The 21651-nt window shown below is 35.8% G+C and overlaps 1 protein-coding gene across 5 annotated transcripts in view; it reads left to right on the plus strand.

Moving 5' to 3' along the window:
- Positions 1-21651, plus strand: part of TMTC2 (transmembrane O-mannosyltransferase targeting cadherins 2) — a 392263-nt gene that overhangs the window by 325375 nt on the left and 45237 nt on the right. For 4 of the 5 annotated variants that reach the window (XM_070454287.1, XM_070454291.1, XM_070454289.1 and 1 more), the window contains 2 exons: positions 1031-1145; positions 14121-14184. In XM_070454287.1, coding sequence (XP_070310388.1) covers positions 1031-1145; positions 14121-14184 — 179 coding nt within the window. Of the gene's footprint in view, positions 1-1030; positions 1146-14120; positions 14185-21651 lie in introns of those variants that run through there. The other variant, XM_070454288.1, reaches the window with a different exon arrangement.

The following is a 21651-nucleotide window of genomic DNA, read 5'->3' on the forward strand; positions in this document are numbered from 1 at the left end:
ATTTTGGGGTAGCATCATACAACAGTTCTTGAGAGAGAGTTTTGAAGAATTGTGTGGCTTTATCTGCAATAATTTTAACCTTGCAAAGCTGACCTGAAAGTAATCTCAAAAATGTGAATTTGTGAATATTCTTTCGTGTTTAATAGTCAATCTATAAGATAATCCTAAGCCAACCTTTCTATGTTCTTTCAATAATTTTAGTGTTACTTAGATAAGGAAATAAATGTATCTTAATATGGGTAGTACTGTGCATAGACATCAGAGACAAAAACTGCTTTAAAGGACCAATAATTAAAATCAACTTGGGAATACATGTAAATCCATGGCTAATTCATTTCAATGTATGACAAAAACCACTGCAATGATGTAAAGTTATTAGCCTCCAACTAATAAAAATAAATGGAAAAAAAAAAAAAATCAACTCAACTTATTGTCATATATCTTTTTTTCCTACAAAGCAACTCTCACCTTAGAGTCTCAGAGGTTTATAGCTAATAATTAAATTTTACACTAGTGATGCAACATAATGATTATAGTGACTTACATAGGTGAAACAACTAATGTTTAAACCAGTTGATGAGTGGCTTACTGAAATATATTGTACCTGAGCTATAGATTTAGCGGAACTAACATAGTGCCTTAATCCCCACTTTGACCATCAGAAAACTAAAATCTTCCCAGAAATTTTTTTGTTTTGTTGTACTTAAATATATATATATATATATTTTACATATTTGTAACATACCTTTAAATTTGTTCATTTTATTTCTAGCTTCAATAATCTATGGAGGATTTTTAAGAGAAAAAAATGTGTTAATGTAACAGATTTGGTGCACTACAATGTTCTGCAATTAAGGGAAAGGCATATAAAATATGCCTGAATAATGAGCATGCAGATATGCGGCACACATAAATCTTAGCTTTGTATCACCTTTACCACAGTTCTTACAGTTTTCTCTATAGCTGCTTTAGTTGTTTCACAGGATTATTATTTTCTAGGTTACAGCTCACTTGACTTCATGCTTTGCAGGTCAGTTTCTTCTGGAGGAAGCCCGCCTCATAGAAGCAGCTGAGATGGCGAAAAAGGCAGCTGAGCTGGACAGCACCGAGTTCGATGTTGTCTTCAATGCTGCCCACATGCTCAGGTATGGTTTTGCTAGTGTGCCTGTAAGGACTGACACTATAGCTTTAAACCTATTCAATTAATCTAATTTAATCAATTATACCAATTCCCCTTTTTGTAAGTGCCACCTTACACTACATCCCAAAATGAATTATGCTGCTTAATCATGTTAAAATCAGTTGGGTCTATTTAATTCATTATGATTTATGTGCCCAGTATATAGGGTATATGAGAGTTTAGGATTCTCTGAAAATTATCTAAGACCCTTTTCCATTAAAAAATTATTGTCCATAAAATACAAAAGGAAAACTGCAAAATTGAAATTAATAATTGTCTAATTAAATGTCTCCAAGACAGAACATTGTGTCAATTAGTCAACTGCATCTCAGTATTTGTGTTTTGTATTAATTATTTTGAATGTGGCACATGAATACATTTTATTATGCTTTGTAGTAGAGAGGATTATCAAATATAAATATTCTGAAGGCCTATCAAATTCTCAGATGGCCCTATCATCAACACTATTGTTACGTGTTGAAGTAGTATGTTTTTAAACCTATTTATGCATCTCTTCTCAGAAAGATTGTTTTGGAGACAAATTACAATAATTCAAAACAATTAAAAGTCATATGAACAGTTTTTGTGTCAATATAAAATGAAAGTGAATGCATTAAAGAAGGATGTTTTTAAGAAACTCAAATGATTTATACAGTTGTCCAAAAAGCATTACTTATTCTATTAGCCATGTATACACCCCTTCTCAGGTGTGGTTACTTGAAATCCACTCTAAAAATCTCCATGCAGATGCTTCCTTAGGTAACATTCCCACTATGGCTCAGAGCCTGGCTTCTGGGAAGTTTCTGATTACATGGATCACTCTTACCTGGGAAGAAGAATAACAGAGAACTGGTCCACCTTTGGATGATTTTAAAAGATGAACTTTTGAGAAAAATTGAGAAACATTTAAAAATAAAATTTTTTGAGATGATTGTAGATTTGCATGCAGTTAAGAAACAACACAGAGATATCCCTATACAATTTATCCACTTTCCCCAATGGTGATATCTCGTAGAACTATCATACAGTATCAAAACTGGTATTTTGACATTGATACTAATCTACTAGTTTCCCAGTTTTACTTATACCATTGTGTGTATCTGTGTGTATTTAGTTTTGTGCACTTTTATTACACATATCAGTTTGTGTATCCATCATTCCAGTCAAAATACAGATGATTTCAATCACCATAAGCATCCTGTCCTTTTATAATCACATACCCACCAGGAACCAATATTTAAAGCAAGCTTTATAAATTACTTTGAGATTTTATTTATAATTTGATATTATTAATGTAACTATATCTCAGTGGTTTCCTCCTTGGCTTTTAATAAATTTTTAATAAGAAATTCAAAGTCTGAGAGGAAAAAGAATACTGTGAGGTTTCAGTTGAATACCCTCATTTCACATTAATGCTTAGCATTCCTAAAGCGGATACTTTCAAAGAGAAATCATGATTCAATAAACTATTGGTATAATTTTAAAATAAATTGTAACCAGTTTGCAAGAACTTTCAATGGAAGGATAATTTTTTTAAAAGACAAGTTTAATGTGCATGACAAGGTCAGGTGCTGTGATGGGAAGGGGACTTTTTGTTCTTCATGAATAAAACACTATGCTTTTAGTCACAGTAAACCATTTACAAGAATGTGCAGGCATAAGTTTCTAGATGCTAATTCATCTTAATCATAATAGATACTTTCATCAACAAGACATTTTGCTACATATTAAATCAATATCTGAAATTCAAGGTCTACCAACGTTCATTATAAGAACAATTACAAAAAAGGTCCTTGTTAAATATATCACTTGTAATTTTTCCTTAGTTACCGTAGTGCTATAAACCAGTGGAAAGCTTTGTAATACATTGGCAGCATGGAAATTCTTAGGATTTATTTTTCAAAACCTTCTCTCTGGCTTTCTGCAGTATGCATTCCTTATCAAGTTGCATTCAGTCAGTGCCTTTCTATCATGATTGCAAGAATGACCACCGCAGCCTGCCCATATCCTATTCAGCTTGGTGGCAGCTCCTATGAATGTTTTTGCTTATTTTTTCAGCTCTGTCAAATTCAAGTATTTCTTGAATGCTTACTGTGCAAGCTGAACACCAACCTCTTCCCTTATTAATCAAGAACATTTAGAGGTTTTCTGAAAAATAATAAGAAAGGCTAATGGTTTTCCCTTGAATGCAGCCTTATCAAAATGGTTAGCTGTCAAGATTTTGCTTATTAAGTGTTGCATCTAATATTTCCCTTGGTGATGCCACATTGTGGTAGATTGAGTTTGATGTAAATTTTTCTTCAAGAACTCTGTTCTTTCATAAGATATATAGGAGACAGTATTGCAAGGTTTGGTGATGAGTTGGATGTGAGGGAAAGGGCAGAAGTCTCCCTGGATGTGTCTTGAATTAATGGTTGACCTAAGATCCAAAATCAGCAATTTAGGAAATGTTAGAATGTTCAAGACATGATTTGAAGCATCCTCATTTAACTTCCTTTTCCTAGACTAATTCCCAGTGAGTTGACCCAAGGAATCTATTAATAGATAAAAAGCTGCTCATCACAAAAGCCAAAAAAGAAAAGAGAAAAAAAAAAAATTATTCCCCCAGAAGAAACTAGATTGGAAGAGCCCATCAAGGGGAAAATCTTTATCTTATTCAGACCTTAAAGAGGCTAGAAATTTGCAAAATTTCTAACAGACTCATTTTAATTCTCAACAATAGACGAAGATCTTTTTCTGTAGAATTAGAACATTTCTAATTAACCCACTCCAGTATTCTTGCCTGGAGAATCCCATGGACAGAGGAGCCTGGCAGACTACAGTCCATGGGGTTGCAAGAGTCGGACACAACTTAGCAACTAAACCACCACCACCAATTTCTATTGTCAAGGTGATTCACAAGAGCACTATGTGGTATGGAAGTATTAATGCTGCTCACCAAAGATACTTGGGCTTCTGACTTCAAGAAACATAACGGGACTGCACTTTCTTGACTTCTCCCAAGTTGAAAGCCTCCCTGGGTCTTTTTGGGTCACTGAATGTGTGTGAATGTGATATATGTTACTTTCAAGCCAAAGTTGTAGGAGTCAGTGGAACTAGATCCTGAAATAATCAATGGGAGACAAACCTCCTTTCTCACCTGCGTTAGATAGGTTGAATGAGTGCAAAACAAATTTTATCCCTTCACTGAGATTTAAGATGTGTCTATTATTGAAGTGTAATCTAATCTGTCTGAACTGAATATATCTGTGAAAATAAAATAGGTCGTTGAAAAGACGAATCATGTAACGTCAGAAAAATTTACTCAGTGATTAATAGGCTCTCTGAGTTTATAACTACAGTGGAGGCAATGTAAAATTCATAGATAATTTAAACAGAAATTATAGATATTTTCTCAGTACTTAATGAAAAACACTAAAGATATGAAAATGATGGCTGAAAGTAAAAAAGATTGGAGGATAGAATGATAATGGTATATACACAGTAGTTTTATATATACATAAATATAATTACATTAGCATACAACTGTGTACATATAGTTATTTATACACGTATATAGGTGGTGTTTATATACTACTATATACATGTAATATGTATACATGTACATGTATACATGTAATATGTGATGCTTTTGTCTGTATATATAAATATGTGTGTGTAATTATATGCTATTATATATGGCACAAAAATGAAAAAGTGCAGTGCTAGTCTCTCAGTTGTGTCCAACTCTTTGCTACTCCATAGATTGTAGCCTCCCAGGGTCCTCAGTCCACAGAATTCTCCAGGCAAAAATACCAGAGTAGATAACCATTCCTTTCTCCAGGGGATATTCCCACCCCAGGGACTGAACCTGGGGCTCCTGCATTGCAGGCAGATATTTTATCTTCTGAGGGACCAGAGAAGTCCATATATGGAATATATACACATATAATTGTATTTGTTTTATAGATGTTAATGTAAACAGAAAATTTTTGAAGGAGAACCTAGAGCAGGTAAATAATTATCAACAGAGAAAATTTCCAAGATAGGATGAAGGTCTTTAATCATCATATTAAAAGTCAAATTAATGAAAAGAAATCTACTCCTAAACTTATCTTCATGTTTGAGTCACTATTTTTAGTTGCTCACTGAAGAATCCACTCTTGCCAGTTTAAACAGAAACAGGATTTATTGTAGAGCATTCTGCAGTCCACAGGCTCTTCTGACAGGACTGAGAGTACTCTACATAACCAGAAATAATTTCTACCGCCTGACTTTCCTTGCAGCACAGCAGATTTTAGAATCCAGAGCTCTGTCATCATCACCCACAAGGAACCAAGATGAGCAAGTACCACATTCATGAGATGATTCTTCTGGGTGCAGCTGCCCTTCCCCCCACCCCCTCACCCCCAGCCCATTTTCCTTACTTCTGACTTTGACTCTCATGAGTTTGCATCTGATTGATGGAACTTGAGTTTTGTGCTGATACTTTGCTGGAAGAAAGCTGGAAGATGAGGGACTTTCTGGCTTTTGCCTTGTTTGGGAAGACAGGATCCACATTTTGGCTAATTACTAAATATATTTCTAGGAAGAGTGATCACAGATGTTGAAGGCCTCACATAATATTAGAATGTTGACTACACGTGTTGACAGTTTTAGTACTTCAAATAAAATGGAAAAGGAAAAAGTACTGGATGTTTCCAGATGAGAGCATTAAAAAAAAAAGCAGATTGGTTATCATCAAAGGAAAATATCAAAGGAATTTAAAATACTAAAACTTAGTAGAGTTATGTCTATAGAGTTGTGAGAGGAAAGTATTGAATCAATTATTCTGTTAGAAGCATCTTGTATGAATGGATTTATTCAGTGTTCTCCCAGAACTGGAAGCTTGAAAGCACACAAGGATATTTGACACCTGAGAGGAAGGATTGAGATGCTGAAAACAAATTTAACTTATTTCCAGCATTCATGGGCTGTGATGAAATGCTTTTTTTTTTTTTCTTTTTTTAATCCATTTATAGGGTAATGAAGGAACTAAAGTAGCATTTATTCAAATACCCCCTGTCTACCTGGACCATATTTTACATTTTATGTGTCACTTGTCTCATGTACCCAACCTGAGCTGGTTATCCGTTTCACCCTAGATAATATACATGTTTCAATGCTGTTCTCCTGAAACATCCCACCCTCTCCTTCTCCCAGAGTCCACAAGTCTGTTCCATACATCTGAGTCTCTTTTTCTGTTTTGCATATAGGGTTATCGTTACCATCTTTCTAAAGTCCATATATATGTGTTAGTATACTGTAATGGTCTTTATCTTTCTGGCTTACTTCGCTCTGTATAATGGGCTCCAGTTTCATCCATCTCATTAGAACTGATTCAAATGAATTCTTTTTAATGGCTGAGTAGTATTCCATGGTGTATATGTACCACAGCTTCCTCATCCATTCGTCTGCTGATGGGCATCTGGGTTGCTTCCATGTCCTGGCTATTATAAACAGTGCTGCGATGAACATTGGGGTGCATGTGGCTCTTTCAGATCTGGTTTCCTTGGTGTGTATGCCCAGAAGTGGGATTGCTGGGTCATATGGCAGCCTTCTTAATTATAATTGCACATATATGAAGAAGATATTTATATTCCCATTTTACAGATGAAGATACTGAGGCTCAATGTTAGTTATTTCACATGGTTGGTAAAGCTGGGATTTATGCTTAACATATTCTGGCCAAGTTTAATACTGTTGTCACTGTGTCCCATTGACTCCCTCACATCTTTATAACTGAGAAATTACCTAGAAGCTGTGACTCCTGAATTTACTGATGGAAAAAGGATTTACAGGGAGTAACAGATTTTCAAATATGTCAGTCCTCAATAGTAAGATCCTTCCAATATTATTAAATTACCCTATATGATAAATTTTAGAAAGTAGATTTATAGTCATAGGAGAGTGATCTCAAGTTTGTACTTGGAGATGTTAAGTTTTTAGACATATCATCTTAGGATAGTGTCATACTGCTGAGATAACTGCAGTTTCCTTTTTTCCAGGTCTAAGGGTCCAAGTTCTCACTGCTTCCTAAGGTAGTAAGAAAGACAAAACTGTACCAACAGGTTCCCAATGTTTCCCTAATTTTTAGAGAGCAGAGTGAAATTTGAGAAAAAATTTGTTATCTTTTGGTTTTTATTCTCAAATAATTTTACTGGAAGTGACATAAAATTGAAGTTCTTTAAGGGATAAAGGAACAAAGTCAGATTATTTCTCAGAGCGGATTATGTATACACACACACACACACACACACACATGCACACATATGTTGGATGTTGGAAATATCTCCAAGGCCCTCTAGGTCATATGCTTTCTTCTTTAATACTTAGCAAATTATCAAAGACCACTTGAAAATTACTGGATTTTCCATTTATGAATTGTACTTTTCTGACCAATTTTGGTCAGGAAGGGCTTGTTTCAACTAGGTAGGTCGTGTGACAGGGACTCCCCTGCTGGTCCAGTGGTTAAGACCATGCTTCCATTGCAGAGTTCACAGGTTCAATCCGTGTTCAGGGAACTGCGATCCCACATGCCTCACAGCCAAAAAGTTAAAAAAAAAGGGGGGAGTAAATAAATAAATAGGGCCAAGAAATTAAAAAAAAAAAAACTGTTAAAAGAGGCATGGCAGATGAGGTTGAAGGAAGGTAGGCATCTTCCTACTTCATGCCTTGCAAACATTAATGTATGTATGAATCATGAATCACCAGAGATCTTGTTATACTGCATGTTCTAGTTTAGGATGTGTAGGTGGTACCTTTACCCTTCCAAAGAAAGTCCCAGGTAATGCTTATGATGTTGGTTCTTGGACCTCTCCTATAAGGAAGTTCTAGCTTGCCTTTCCTTTTGTCATCACTCTCAACCCAGTCTGTCCATCCAAGCATTACACCTTGAATATAAGTATTACATGGGAATATTATAGTGGACATTACCAATACACATTTCCTCATTTCCTCTCTTTTTATTGTGTAATCCTTACAGATACAGGCTTAACCTGTCCTTAGCAGCGCTGAAAGATTTGAGGCCATTAAAGAATGGGCTGACACTCTTATGGGACATCAAAAAATGTCTAACTTTAAGGAATTGTCTTGTAAAACTAAAACATCAACAAAGTCTTTTCTTCTGTTACTGCTACATTTCTGCTTTGCCTCTCTCTCCTTGATGTTTAGCATTGAGATGGATGCCTACAGACCATGAGGCCACTTTTCATTTCTTGACTGAGAGTTTTCATTTGAGAATCCTTGATGATCATTAACAGTAAATTCTAGGAATTTCATTGCAAGGATTTTTTTTCTGCTCCATTATTTTTATATATATGTGACTCTGATTTTGCTATTTTAAGATTTTCCATACATTTTTATGTCCTTGTTTATTTCAGTTCTACATCTGTTCCTACCATACATTGATCAACTAGAATTAAAATGTGGCTCTGCTTCGAGTAACTTAAAGTTAAATGTAAGTTTAGCAAGTTGGCACAAACCCAGGAAACCTTAGCTACTATTTCACTCTACTTTCATGATGCAAGGAACAAACAGCTCTCTAGTTAAAAGAAAAAAAATGCTCATAATTTTTTCTTGAACACGATCACCAAGACTTTAATAAAATATTGTCTTTTATAGGAGTCAAATAGTGATTATCATCCACATTAAATAATTTCAATTCAAAATTGGCAATTCACAAGCATTAATAATTGTAGTTAAAGAGAGTCTTCAAAATGCTCCTTGAGTTTTTATTTTCTGTATTCTCAGAGAAGTCATTTTAAATTTACCAACTTTCACAGAATACATAAAAATGTAGGTAATTGTAAGTAGTTCTTTAATTAGATTCTCCTCAAACATTTTACAGGATATGTTAAGTTGTTGTTTCATACGTAATTGATCCCCAGATTTCTTTTATACATCTTATCTTGTCAGAATATTGAGTCCTAAACCTGTTCTAAAAGACACTTTTCTGTCATAAAATAATATCAGAGAGAAGAATTAGTAATACGAAATTTATTTCTTTGTTTTTAGCATATAAGCTTCGTAGTCCCTTGTGCAAAAATAGAATTCCATAGTAATCAAATGATGACATTTGTTTGTGACTTTTGTTACTATCTGTTTAAATTCTGAGCCTGTCTTTTTACTGACAGCAGAAAAACTGAATCTAAAGACTAAAAATACAATTAGCCAAATCCAGTGATTTCTTCAGAAGTCAAGGTTTACTTCATAGTCGAGTTTACAAATACCATCTGGCTTTTTCTGCTTCCTATCTTTTCTGGCCCCAAGATCCACAGGTAATATGCAGAGAAAGAGGGCCTTACATATATGATGGGCAGGAGTTAATAATAAGAAAAGAGCCTCTGTATGAGTCTGCAGTTGATGTCTGTTGTTGGCACAGTGATTAACTCTTTATTCTCTAGACAAGGGGCATAACGTACTTTCCTGGCGACTCGGTGGTAGAGAATCCACCTGCCAAGGCAGGAGACTCAGGAGACGTGGGTTCAGTCCCTGCGTGGGGAAGATCCCTTGGAGGAGGAAATGACAACTCACTCCAGTATTCTTACCTGAAAAATCCCATGGACAGAAGAGTTTGCTGGGCTGCTCTCCATGGGGTCACAAAGAGTTGGACAGATCTGAGCACACATGCACAGAAAACGTAATGCTGCCTCAAGGTAACATGTTAGATGAGGACAGTCAGCCATCTGGACTTAGTGTACTTTCTTGGTAAGAGTAATTTTTCTTCCTCACTATCTCATTCCTGGCTTTTTAAAATGTACTATGACCAGAGTACACGGGTGTCTGCATATGGCCTGGGAGATCTCTTGGCAGAGCCAACTGCTTTCCCCTTTACACATTCTGAGTCTTCTACTTGGACATATAGGGAAACTTAGGATTCCGTTTTCTGTCTAATTGTGATTTCACACACCCCTGCCACCAAAAATAGGAGATCGTGGGGGTAAGAAAGTGAGTATCCAAACACTGTTCTTGCTTTTTCTCATTCCCTAGTTCCTTGCCTTTCCCCTGAGTTCCTCTTCTTCCCCCATTTTTGGGAGAGGGTGAGGTTCATAGTGCAAAACATGATATCATGCATTTCACCATTCTCAAACTGTCCTTTGCTCAGCTGGGTCTGGTGAAGTTTACTTCTAATCAATTTGGGGGTTAGGGTCACACAGGAAGTAAAACCTGTCATTGCAAATGTTCTCCATATTTTCATGGTTTCCTATCTCATTTCTTACATGTAAATCATTGCTTTTAAATCATCATAATCAAATAGCATGTTTTTTTCCTCTCTTAGTATTTGATGTGGGAACTGCTGTGATCATCTGCCACAGAACAGTGTATCGCATGTCCTTCTGATATATCTGATGCTTACAGAGATATCTGCCTGGTCTTGTGGTTCAGATATTTTGCTTCAGAGTCCTTGATTTCGAGCTAAACCATTTACCAGCTGTGTTACCTTGGGGGATGTCAACTTCTCTAAACCTAATTTTAATCATCTTTGAAATGTGATTAATAATAGCAGTCAGTTCATGGTACTGATGTAACTAGCAAATGCAGTAATCAATTCATGAAATTTTATAAATGATAGAGAATTTAGTGTCCCAGAAAAGGAATAGTGAACAAAGAAAAAATATGGGTATACAGGAAAAATATATTTTATCAGCTTCTTTAAATAGTTTGATCCCAGTAATCCTGGGAAACCTGAGTCCTGTAATCAGTCTTTAACACCAGTGGTTAAATTTCTAGACAATATTTTCTAGAATCCCCTAAGCAATTAGCAGAATATTGCTAATTTCCTCAGTTTTCAAATGTTGATTAATGATTCAATCATTTTAGCAATTAAGATTTATTAAGTACTCCCTGGATGCTTCTTTCAGAGGGGAGTATGCAGTATAGTTTACGCCTTAAAGTAGACACTGGACAGCTCCTCATTAGTTTTCTTTGTGGAGAGTATAACAAGCATACACATGAAGATTGAGTGGATAGAGCTGATACACTGTTTTCCCCACAGTTTTACATGTGTTGCCATAAATGCCTGATAACTAGTCAGTAAAAGCCATTTAATATTAGAAGCAAAGTCTAAGAGTCAACATTAATTTTCCCAATTATATAGCAAATATAATAAACTCCACTATTTATATTTTTTATTAAATGCAATATCATTAATTCTACTTCTGGATTAATAGACTAAGTCATCTAAACTAGATTTTTCCTTTGAGAATTCAAAAGACTGAAGACAGGGTAGGCTTGATAGACTGATAACCCTTTTAGGGGGAGAAACCTTTTTTCAGTTGCATCGATTATTATTTTAAAGGCATTTTACCCAATGAATTCCTTAGTTCCACTTTTGATCCTTATCTCCCTCATGACTTTGAATGTCCATAAGATGAATATTAATGATAGCCATACTTTCTATATTTGACATACACTGGTTTATCTTGCTTCAAAGTGACCTACTTCTTAGTAGTATTAAGTTACTCTAATTTCCTACCTCCGTGCCTTTTATTTTGCTCTGGAGGAAACCTTTCCAGGGCATGACCTAATGAATTCTGGTTCAAATTTCCAAATGAATCTGAACCAAAGTGATCTTATAATTTGGTTGAGGGAACCTTCATTAAATATCCTAGTGAGAGAATTTTTACAGTTTCATACCAGACTAAAACACTTTTCTTGACATATTGAAATTGAACTTCAATGTTTATGAGAATATAAATTGCAGCAGCACGTTGTAACATGTCATGAGTCCAGTAGAGTCTTAAGTCAAGGGTTTCTACTTTCTCATAACCCCGTTAAAAATAGCAATGTTTCTAATTATTTTTCCTTTAAAAATTAGAAAAATATGTCCTGCTCTCTGGAGAAATGTTGTCTTCACTTATTCCTATAATTTTTATGGTTGCTTGGTATATGTCTTTATAGTTTTTATGTGGCCTGACCAAAGTGCAAATTCAATTTTATAGGTATGCCCAGTTTGCCTTCTCTTTTAAAGAGAGTAGTAGCTTTCTAGTTGAAAAAGCTAATTTTTGTTTCTTCTCTTTATTCCTGGTCTCGTTGCAATCTTCTTATCTCAAAAGCTTCTTCATGTCACAGTTTCAAGAGAACACTCCATTTAATTGTAGGACCTCAAGGCATTAACTACTGTTGTTCATGTTATAACTGTGCTGTACATATATCTAAAGCTGAATTTGTCTTTTTTCTATAGCGTTTCTTTTCTGCCCCACAAATGTGTTCACCAGACTACTGTGCGACCTGCAAGAGCTTCTAACTCTTATTATCTACTATTCTGGAAGGTTTTCTGAAATCTGCATGGCATGATCATAAAACGTATTGTTTTCTGTTTGTTTGTTTTTAATATTTTATTTATTTATTTGACTGCACCATGTGGGATGTGATCTCTTAGTTCCCTGTACCAGGGATTGAACCCATGCACCCTGCTTCGAAGTGTGGAGTCTTAAACACTGGACTGCCAGGGAAGTCCCAAACATACCATGTTTTGATGGCTTATTGACTGGACTTCCTGGAAACTCAAGACATATGATTTCTTCTATTAACCAGTTGGCTGAAGCAATGAGTTTGCTGTGAATTGCAAGAATAGACAATGCACAAACTTATCTATAAAGTTTAGTGTACATCTTATTTGTGTCAGTCAACTGTGACTGTCACGGTATTTGTGGTAATTAAGAAAAACTGACTGGTGCTCTTTGAAGGCTGTGGGAACTGCAGAATTCAAGACAGGCTGGAAGCCTGAATCAGCAGGAAGTAAGGTAGCCCCAGGCTCTTCCTGGAAAGAAGCAGGACATCCAATAATAATTCTTTACAGGAAGAGTCTGAAAGGACATAGCCCTGTTGCCTCCACCATTGTGAGCAATTCTAACTTTCTTCATCTTACAGCCATTTGCTCAGGAATCGAGGTCCTAAGCAAGAATGCCCCTTTAGCTGAGGCTCCATCACCTGCCTACTCTTGTGGCCAGAGAGCAAAGAGAGGGAGAAGCTGACTTTTTTTTTTTTTTTTGGTAGACTACAGACATTGAAAGTTTCTTCTCCTGAATTGAAAATAAAGTAACTTTATAGATAGATACAGATTAAAAAGAAAACTGCAAACATTTATGATTTTCATAAAACAAAAATAACTAGATAGTAATCTTGACAATTTATTTTTAAAAGTAAGGATTTTTCTGGGACATCCTATTAAAGCAGGAGAATCTCAACCCGGTAACATATTATCTTGTCTTGGAAAAGAAAAATGACATTTCTAATTTCTAATGTGTAAATTTACAGTAATATCTGCTGAATAGGATTAGGCTGAGATACTGAGATATTATTTACAATGCCTAAAAGATAATGACAAAGTACATTATTTGTTGTTTAGTCACTGAGTCATGTCTAACTCTTTCTGTGACCCCAAGGACTGTAGCCCTCCAGGCTCTTCTGTCCTTGGGATTTCCCAAGGACTGGGAAATACTGGAGTGGGTTTCCACTTCCTTCTCAAGAGATCTTCCCAATCCAGAGATTGAACTTGCATCTCCTGAATTGCAGGCAGATTCTTTTACTGCTGAGCCACCCTGGAAGCTCCATAAATACGTTGAGGCATTCAATTTTTAATTATCTTTTTCTGCTTAGTCAGCTTATTATTTGATTGACATGGCTTGTGGCTCAGCTGGTAAAGAATTTGCCTGCAATGCGGGACACCTGGGTTCAATCCCTGGGTTGGGAAAATCCCCTGGAGAGGGGAAAAGCTACCCACTCCAGTATTCTGACCTAGAGAATTCCATGGACTGTAAAGTCCATGGGGTCACAAAGAGTTGGACACGACTGAGTGACTTGCACTTTAACTTTGTGCTTTTTTAAAAGTTAATATTATTTTGCTACATAATGATTCTGTTCATCAGTCTGAAATTTTGAAATGACTAATATAGTTTGATGTTTTTCTCTTTAACAGACAGGCTAGCCTCAATGAAGCAGCTGAGAAGTATTATGATCTGGCAGCCAGACTGCGGCCTAATGTAAGTACCTTCATAATGAGAAGCATTACTCAAAGAGATAGATTCACAGCATGTGAGAGTTATAGACATAGAAGACTTGTGATACTGGGGTTTTTTTTTCTCTGATCTCTTATTTTGAATACATTCTAAATGGCTGATTCAACCATAAAATCTGCCAGTCTGAAGCTTCTTTCTGTTTCCAGAGGTACACATTTTGCTGTTTACTATCCTGTGTAAAGCACTGTATATTTTTATCATTTGAATACAGGTTTTAGCACTATTAAATATTCTGCATTTGGGTGATTATTAACATAAGTTTTTTGAAAGTATTTTTGCTGTGATGTTGCATACCTCTGGATTTCCTAACCTCTCACTGATTCTTGCATGTGGTCAAACCTCAAGCTGTGTTCAGTTCAGTTCACTTGCTCAATCATATCTGACTCTTTGTGACCCCATGGTCTACAGCATGCCAGACCTCCCTGTCCATCACCAACTCCCAGAGTTTACTCAAACTCATGTCCATTGAGTCAGTGATGCCATCCAATCATCTCATCCTCTGTCATCCCCTTCTCCTCCCACCTTCAATCTTTCCCAGCATCAGGGTCTTTTCCATTGAGTCAGCTCTTCGCATCAGGTGACCAAAGAATTGGAATTTCAGCTTCAACATCAGTCCTTCTAATGAATATTCAGGACTGATTTTCTTTAGGATGGACTGGTTGGGATCTCCTTGCAGTCCAAGGGACTCTCAAGAGTCTTCTCCAACACCACAGTTCAAAAGCATCAATTCTTCAGTGCTCAGCTTTCTTTATAGTCCAACTCTCACTTCCATACATGACTACTGGAAAACCATAGCTTTGATTAGACAGACCTTTGTTGGCAAATTGATATCTTTGCTTTTTAATGTGCTGTCTAGGTTGGTCATAGCTTTTCTTCCAAGGAGCAAGCATCTTTTAATTTCATGGCTGCAGTCACCATCTGCAGTGATTTTGGAGCCCCCAAAAATAAAGTTAGCCACTGTTTGCACTGTTTCCCCATCTGTTGGTTATGAAGTGATGGGACCAGATGCCATGATCTTAGTTTTCTGAATGTTGAGCTTTAAGCCAACTTTTTCACTCTCCTCTTTCACTTTCATCCAGAGGCTCTTTAGTTCTTCGCTTTCTGCCATAAAGGTGGTATCATCTGCATATCTGAGGTTATTAATATTTTTCCTGGCAATCTTGATTCCAGCTTGTGCTTCTTCCAGCCCAGCATTTCTTATGATGCACTCTGCATATATAAGAAGCAGAGTGACAATATACAGCCTTGATGTGCCATATCCCTATTCCAGAGTCCTCATTTCTAATAATTGTTCTTTTCAACTTTATCAAATATTTTTTATTAGAATTTTTCCCTGAGTAGTCACACTTCCGTAAAGTAAGATGGATGGAAATTAGATCATTACTATTGAAATAGAGTAACCATTTATGAGAGTATAAGAACTGGTTTTGTATCGATCTTCTGAGCACTTTTTTATTCACAGTACATCACTGAATGCCATTTCTTTTATTCTCATCCACACTGCTCTGCATCACTCTCCAACACTAAAACCTCCCCTCTGCTCTCTAGATCTCCACCATCTATTGAGAAATGTAATTTTCAAGCATTAATGGTAGTGCGCGTGTGATGTGATTAATTTGACTACAAATAATGGAATCAGTCCCATTTCTTTACAGTAACTCATCCATTAGACAAACATCTAGAGAGTGCCTACTTTGTGATAGAATACAGAGATTTTATACTCTAAAAGACCACACAATGTAGCAGAGAAGACTGAATATAATCAATTAATTGAAATACAGTATGGAACAAGAGGAGGATTAATGCTCCCTGAAAGCAACGCACACAGGAAGTAGCTTTTTTTCAGGAGACTCAGCTGCATGTAACCTTAGCTCTTGAATCTAAATGTCCCCAGTGTCATTAATTATAAGATGATTTAAGAATCAGTGAAGCTGTTTATAACAGAAGAAAATAATTTAATAGTTGTAAGAACAAGTATCACCAAAATTTATTAAACAGTTGTTGTGTGTCAAGCATTATGTTAAGTACATCATGTGAATTCTCTCATTCATCTCTCACAACAACCCACAGATACTTCTGTGATCCTTGTTCTGCTGAAATTCAGAGAAATGAATAACTCACCCAGTATCACAGCTAGTAAGTGGAATCACATTGTAAGCCAGACTGCTGTGTGTATAAGAACAAAGCTTAATGGGGAAAAAAATGCAATTTTATCTTAGAAAATGCACCAGAAGTCTAGAAAAACAAAAACAAAAAAATGATCTCAATTATTTATTAAATATTTAGAGAGCACCTGTTAAGTGCCAGGCACTATTCTAAGCACTGGATACACAGCAGTGAACAAAGCTGAGAAGTCTGTGCTTCTTAGGAGTTTATAGTCTAGAGATGAGGAGACAGAGCAGAAGCAGATAAAGTATATAATATGTCTGATGCAGTAAGTGCTTTGAGGAAAAACGGAGAAGGAAAAGGGAATTAGGAGTTGCAAGGGGACATACATATGCAGGAGTCACAGTTTTGTATATGCCCAAGTTGAGCATCTTTGTGTAACTTTTCTAAGAAAAGGATTGGACTTAAAACCTTAAACTTATTACTATAAGTGCACTGAAGACAGGAATCAGGAATTTTTTGTTTGACTTCCTCCGTCTGATCTTCCTTCTTTTCTTTGATTAATATAATTGATTGATAGGATCAATAATAGAATGATATAATAGTCTTAATATACATACTAAATGATGGTAAGTTCAACCTTTATTCATCCAGTAGCAGTCCCTTGACTGTCACTTTTATTTTTGTTAAGTGGTTGGTCAACTGGCTGTTTTCAGCACATTGTACTGGATTAGTGAGTAAAGGGCTATATCTGAACTCTCTGACCATACCTCAAAAATGAAAAAGACAATGGGGCACCACATGATTTAAACCTGACTTATGAGATTATTTGTTTTTTTTTTTTTCCATTTATTTTTATTAATTGGAGGCTAATTACATCATTGCAGTAGTTTTTGTCATACATTGAAATGAATTAGCCATGGATTTACATGTATTCGCCATCCCGGTCCCCCCTCCCACCTCCCTCTCCACCCGATCCCTCTGGGTCTTCCCAGTGCACCAGGTCTGAGCACTTGTCTCATGCACCCAACCTGGGCTGGTGATCTGTTTCACCCTAGATAATATACATGTTTCGATGCTGTTCTCTTGAAACATCCCACCTTCGCCTTCTCCCAGAGTCCACAAGTCTGTTCTATACATCTGAGTCTCTTTTTCTGTTTTGCATATAGGGTTATCGTTACCATCTTTCTAAATTCCATATATATGTGTTAGTATACTGTAATGGTCTTTATCTTTCTGGCTTACTTTGCTCTGTATAATGGGCTCCAGTTTCATCCATCTCATTAGAACTGATTCAAATGAATTCTTTTTAATGACTGAGTAATATTCCATGGTGTATATGTACCACAGCTTCTTCATCCATTCGTCTGCTGATGGGCATCTAGGTTGCTTCCATGTCCTGGCTATTATAAACAGTGCTGCAATGAACATTGGGGTGCACGTGTCTCTTTCAGATCTGGTTTCCTCGGTGTGTATGCCCAGAAGTGGGATTGCTGGGTCATATGGCAGTTCTATTTCCAGCTTTTTAAGAAATCTCCACACTGTTTTCCATAGTGGCTGTACTAATTTGCATTCCCACCAACAGTGTAAGAGGGTTCCCTTTCCTCCACACCCTCTCCAGCATTTATTGCTTGTAGACTTTTGGATAGCAGCCATCCTGACTGGCGTATAATGGTACCTCATTGTGGTTTTGATTTGCATTTCTCTGATAATGAGTGATGTTGAGCATCTTTTCATGTGTTTGTTAGCCATCTGTATGTCTTCCTTGGAGAAATGTCTGTTGAGTTCTTTGGCCCATTTTTTGATTGGGTCATTTATTTTTCTGGAGTTGAGCTGGAGGAGTTGCTTGTATATTTTTGAGATTAATCCTTTGTCTGTTGCTTCATTTGCTATTATTTTCTCCCAATCTGAGGGCTGTCTTTTCACCTTGCTTATAGTTTCCTTTGTTGTGCAAAAGCTTTTAAGTTTCATTAGGTCCCATTTGTTTATTTTTGCTTTTGTTTCTAAAATTCTGGGATGTGGGTCATAGAGGATCCTGCTGTGATTTATGTCGGAGAGTGTTTTGCCTATGTTCTCCTCTAGGAGTTTTATAGTTTCTGGTCTTACATTTAAATAATTTCACAATTTGTATGGAAATGCAAAAAACCTTGAATAGCCAAAGTAATCCTGAGAAAGAAGAATGGAACTGGAGGAATCAATCTGCCTGACTTCAGACTATACTACAAAGCCACAGTCATCAAGACAGTATGGTACTGGCACAAAGACAGAAATATAGATCAATGGAACAGAATAGAAAGCCCAGAGATAAATCCACGAACCTATGGTCACCTTATCTTCGACAAAGGAGGCAAGAATATACAATGGAGAAAAGACAACCTCTTTAACAAGTGGTGCTGGGAAAACTGGTCAACCACCTGTAAAAGAATGAAACTAGAACACTTTCTAACACCATACACAAAAATAAACTCAAAATGGATTAAAGAGATTATTTATTTTAAATGACTGGCCAAATCATAAAATCAATATTTAACTAAAAGTCACATTTATGAAATCCCAAAACGTTTCTTCATACACATGCTGCAAATTGCTTTTGAAAAAAATGCATTTATTCAAATGATATTTCCCTTATCTGGTAACAATAAATTAAGTAGTTTATAGACTTGGCTAGGCTATGAGGTTTATATGTAGCAATAGCAAATGATGTTACAGTTTATGGACCAACATATGTGATCTTTCTCTAATCTATTTTACAACTTGTGTTTGGTTTCCTGTACATAATCGAGTAAGATGCCACTAAGACAAGACTGATAAAATACAGACCTTGACAATAATATAGGTTTCTATTCTGAAATGAAGAGACCGATGTAAACAACTGCCCCATGCCTTGAATTATTAACATTTAGCATGTGATCTAAATTAAAACATCCATCTGACATCTATCTTGCTCATAGCTGTTTATTCCTTTTGTCATAGAAACATTCTTTGTTATTTCTGTACTTAATAAATTTCAGTTACCTGTTTATATGAGAACTTGGTAAACAGACCTCAACTCTTATTTCCTATTTAAGTGCTTTCACTGTCTCTTCTATTTTTCTTGTCTACATGGTAATCTAATCTTACTCTTATTTTTCATAAAGCAATTTTTTCTGTTTAGTTTCAATTATAACAATCTCTAGCTGTATGTGAGAAACTCTGTGGATTTTCCAACAGTGTTTGTATCAGATCCTGACTATACAAAGTAACATTTTTAGTTGTAACCCTCATGAACTACACACTTGTTATAAGAAGGTTGTTCACTATCTGTGGGGTGGATTTCCTTTTAGTAAAATATCTATTCCATTTCTTCATGATGGTCCATGCTGAATTATTTTATGTTTTCTCTTCTACAAAAGACTTATTTTTCTATACTACTTGCTTTAAAATTATTGATTGACTTTCAGGTTTAATAATATTCGAAAAATTCCAGTGACCCAAATGCTGAAATAATGAGGGAAGTCTAAATTAGCAGGTACCTATAATTGTAATTGTTAGATTCTGATATTATCTCTTCATCGGGGATATTTAATATATCGGCATTTACTGAAGTGCACATTTAGACTAAAGAAATACGTCTATTACAAAAATGATACCTAATTTTTATTTTTTGGGGAGTGATTGCTCTAAAATGAAACCTATTATATGAAAACATGTTTTCGTGGTGGGAAAACTACCAGCATTGCCATTTTAGGTTTTCCACTTTCAGTTTTCCATTTTTATAGATAAAATTGATCTTTCTGTAGAGACTACTTTAAAAAGACAACGCTTTTCTGTCTTCTCTCCCACTTACACACCTCAAAAACTGCTGACTCTTAAGGACCGGAGGGAACATTAAAATGAAACTGTTTTGTTCCTCCTGTGGGAAGTAAGCCAAATTCTGCATTAATTTATGGGTTTTTAACTTTTCTTTAAAATGTGAATAATGGGAAATTTGCGTAGTACAGAGTCACCCAGTTCTGTTTGGCTTTTAGTCAATTACAGAGTTGAAGAGAGTAATTTCTAATAATGAGGAATTATATTTCTATATATTTTGTATTTTTATGCATGTAGTTGCTTTTGGTCTGAATTCATTCAACTTAACTTTTAAATTAAGTTCCAGCATTGTATAAAATCCTATACAAAGTGCAGTAGATTTCCGAGTTGTGAAAAGTTAACCCTGACCTTGAGAAATGTACTATCTAATGTGGGCAGAGAGTGAGGGAGAGAATGCTTGGATTCAAATCCTTACAGTTTAGGGCAGTCAATGACGCTACATAGTGAGGGCTCTGTGAGTTGTGGAAGCTGGGTTCTGGAAAAGTGTATAGAAGAAAAAAGTTACTTTCAGTTGGAATGATCCTAGAAGACATTGAGTCAGAGTTGACAAACTTAGAGAATCTTGAAATGACTGGACATGCATAGGCGAAGTTTTTAACAGGATGAACAGAAAAGGGAGAAATCTGGCAGGTAGAAGCATATGTGTTAACAAGGACATAGCCTCAGAAAGCATAAGCTTTGCCAAAGGAACAGTAAGCAGCTATGGTTAATATTGCCAGTGGTGGAAGGGCAGAGAACAAGAGTAGGAGAAGAGAGAACTGAAAAATAATATAAAACCAAGTGAAAGGCATTGAATACCTTACTGAGAATGAGGAGTTTATATTCCAGAATTGTGTTAAGTAGGATGACATAATAAAAATGATCACATTTATATGATATGATGAGGAATGTGAGTTGCATTGGGAAAGTAGAGATGACAGATACAGCTTTGAGAAAACCAAATAAAAGGTCCTTTGAATAGTATAGGCACAGACGTAATAGGTCCTAAAGTACAGAAACACTGTGGAATGGTAAAGAACATTCAGAGAAAGCAAGTATATTATTTAATAGGATATAAGTAGGAAAATTGACTCAATAAGTGTTCCAAATTTTTGAACTTCGGTAACTTGGGTTTAAAAAAAAAAAAACAAAAAAAAAAAAAACAGAAATAGGACAGAAGAGTTGTTTATTTCAAGAAGAAAGTGTTAATTTTGGACCAAGCCGATTTTAAGTGAGAGGTGGGGTGTTCTGATTTTCTATGGGATGTTCTGATCAAGAGCTTGGCGGGAAGACCACCATTAGGCATAGAGATGGGGAGTCATTTGCAGAAACAAGATAGTACCAAAGAAGAGGATAAGGTCATTGAGGAAGAGAATTATATCACCATAGGTATCAACTTTGGTGAACAGTCTCTACTACTGCTAAACAATAAAGAAAAACAAGGACTGAGAGAGTCCTTTGACTTCAGGGGAAAAGATGACATTGGTTACCTTCATG

The sequence above is a fragment of the Odocoileus virginianus genome, chromosome 24, assembly GCF_023699985.2.
Source record: "Odocoileus virginianus isolate 20LAN1187 ecotype Illinois chromosome 24, Ovbor_1.2, whole genome shotgun sequence".
Lineage (NCBI taxonomy): Eukaryota > Metazoa > Chordata > Mammalia > Artiodactyla > Cervidae > Odocoileus > Odocoileus virginianus.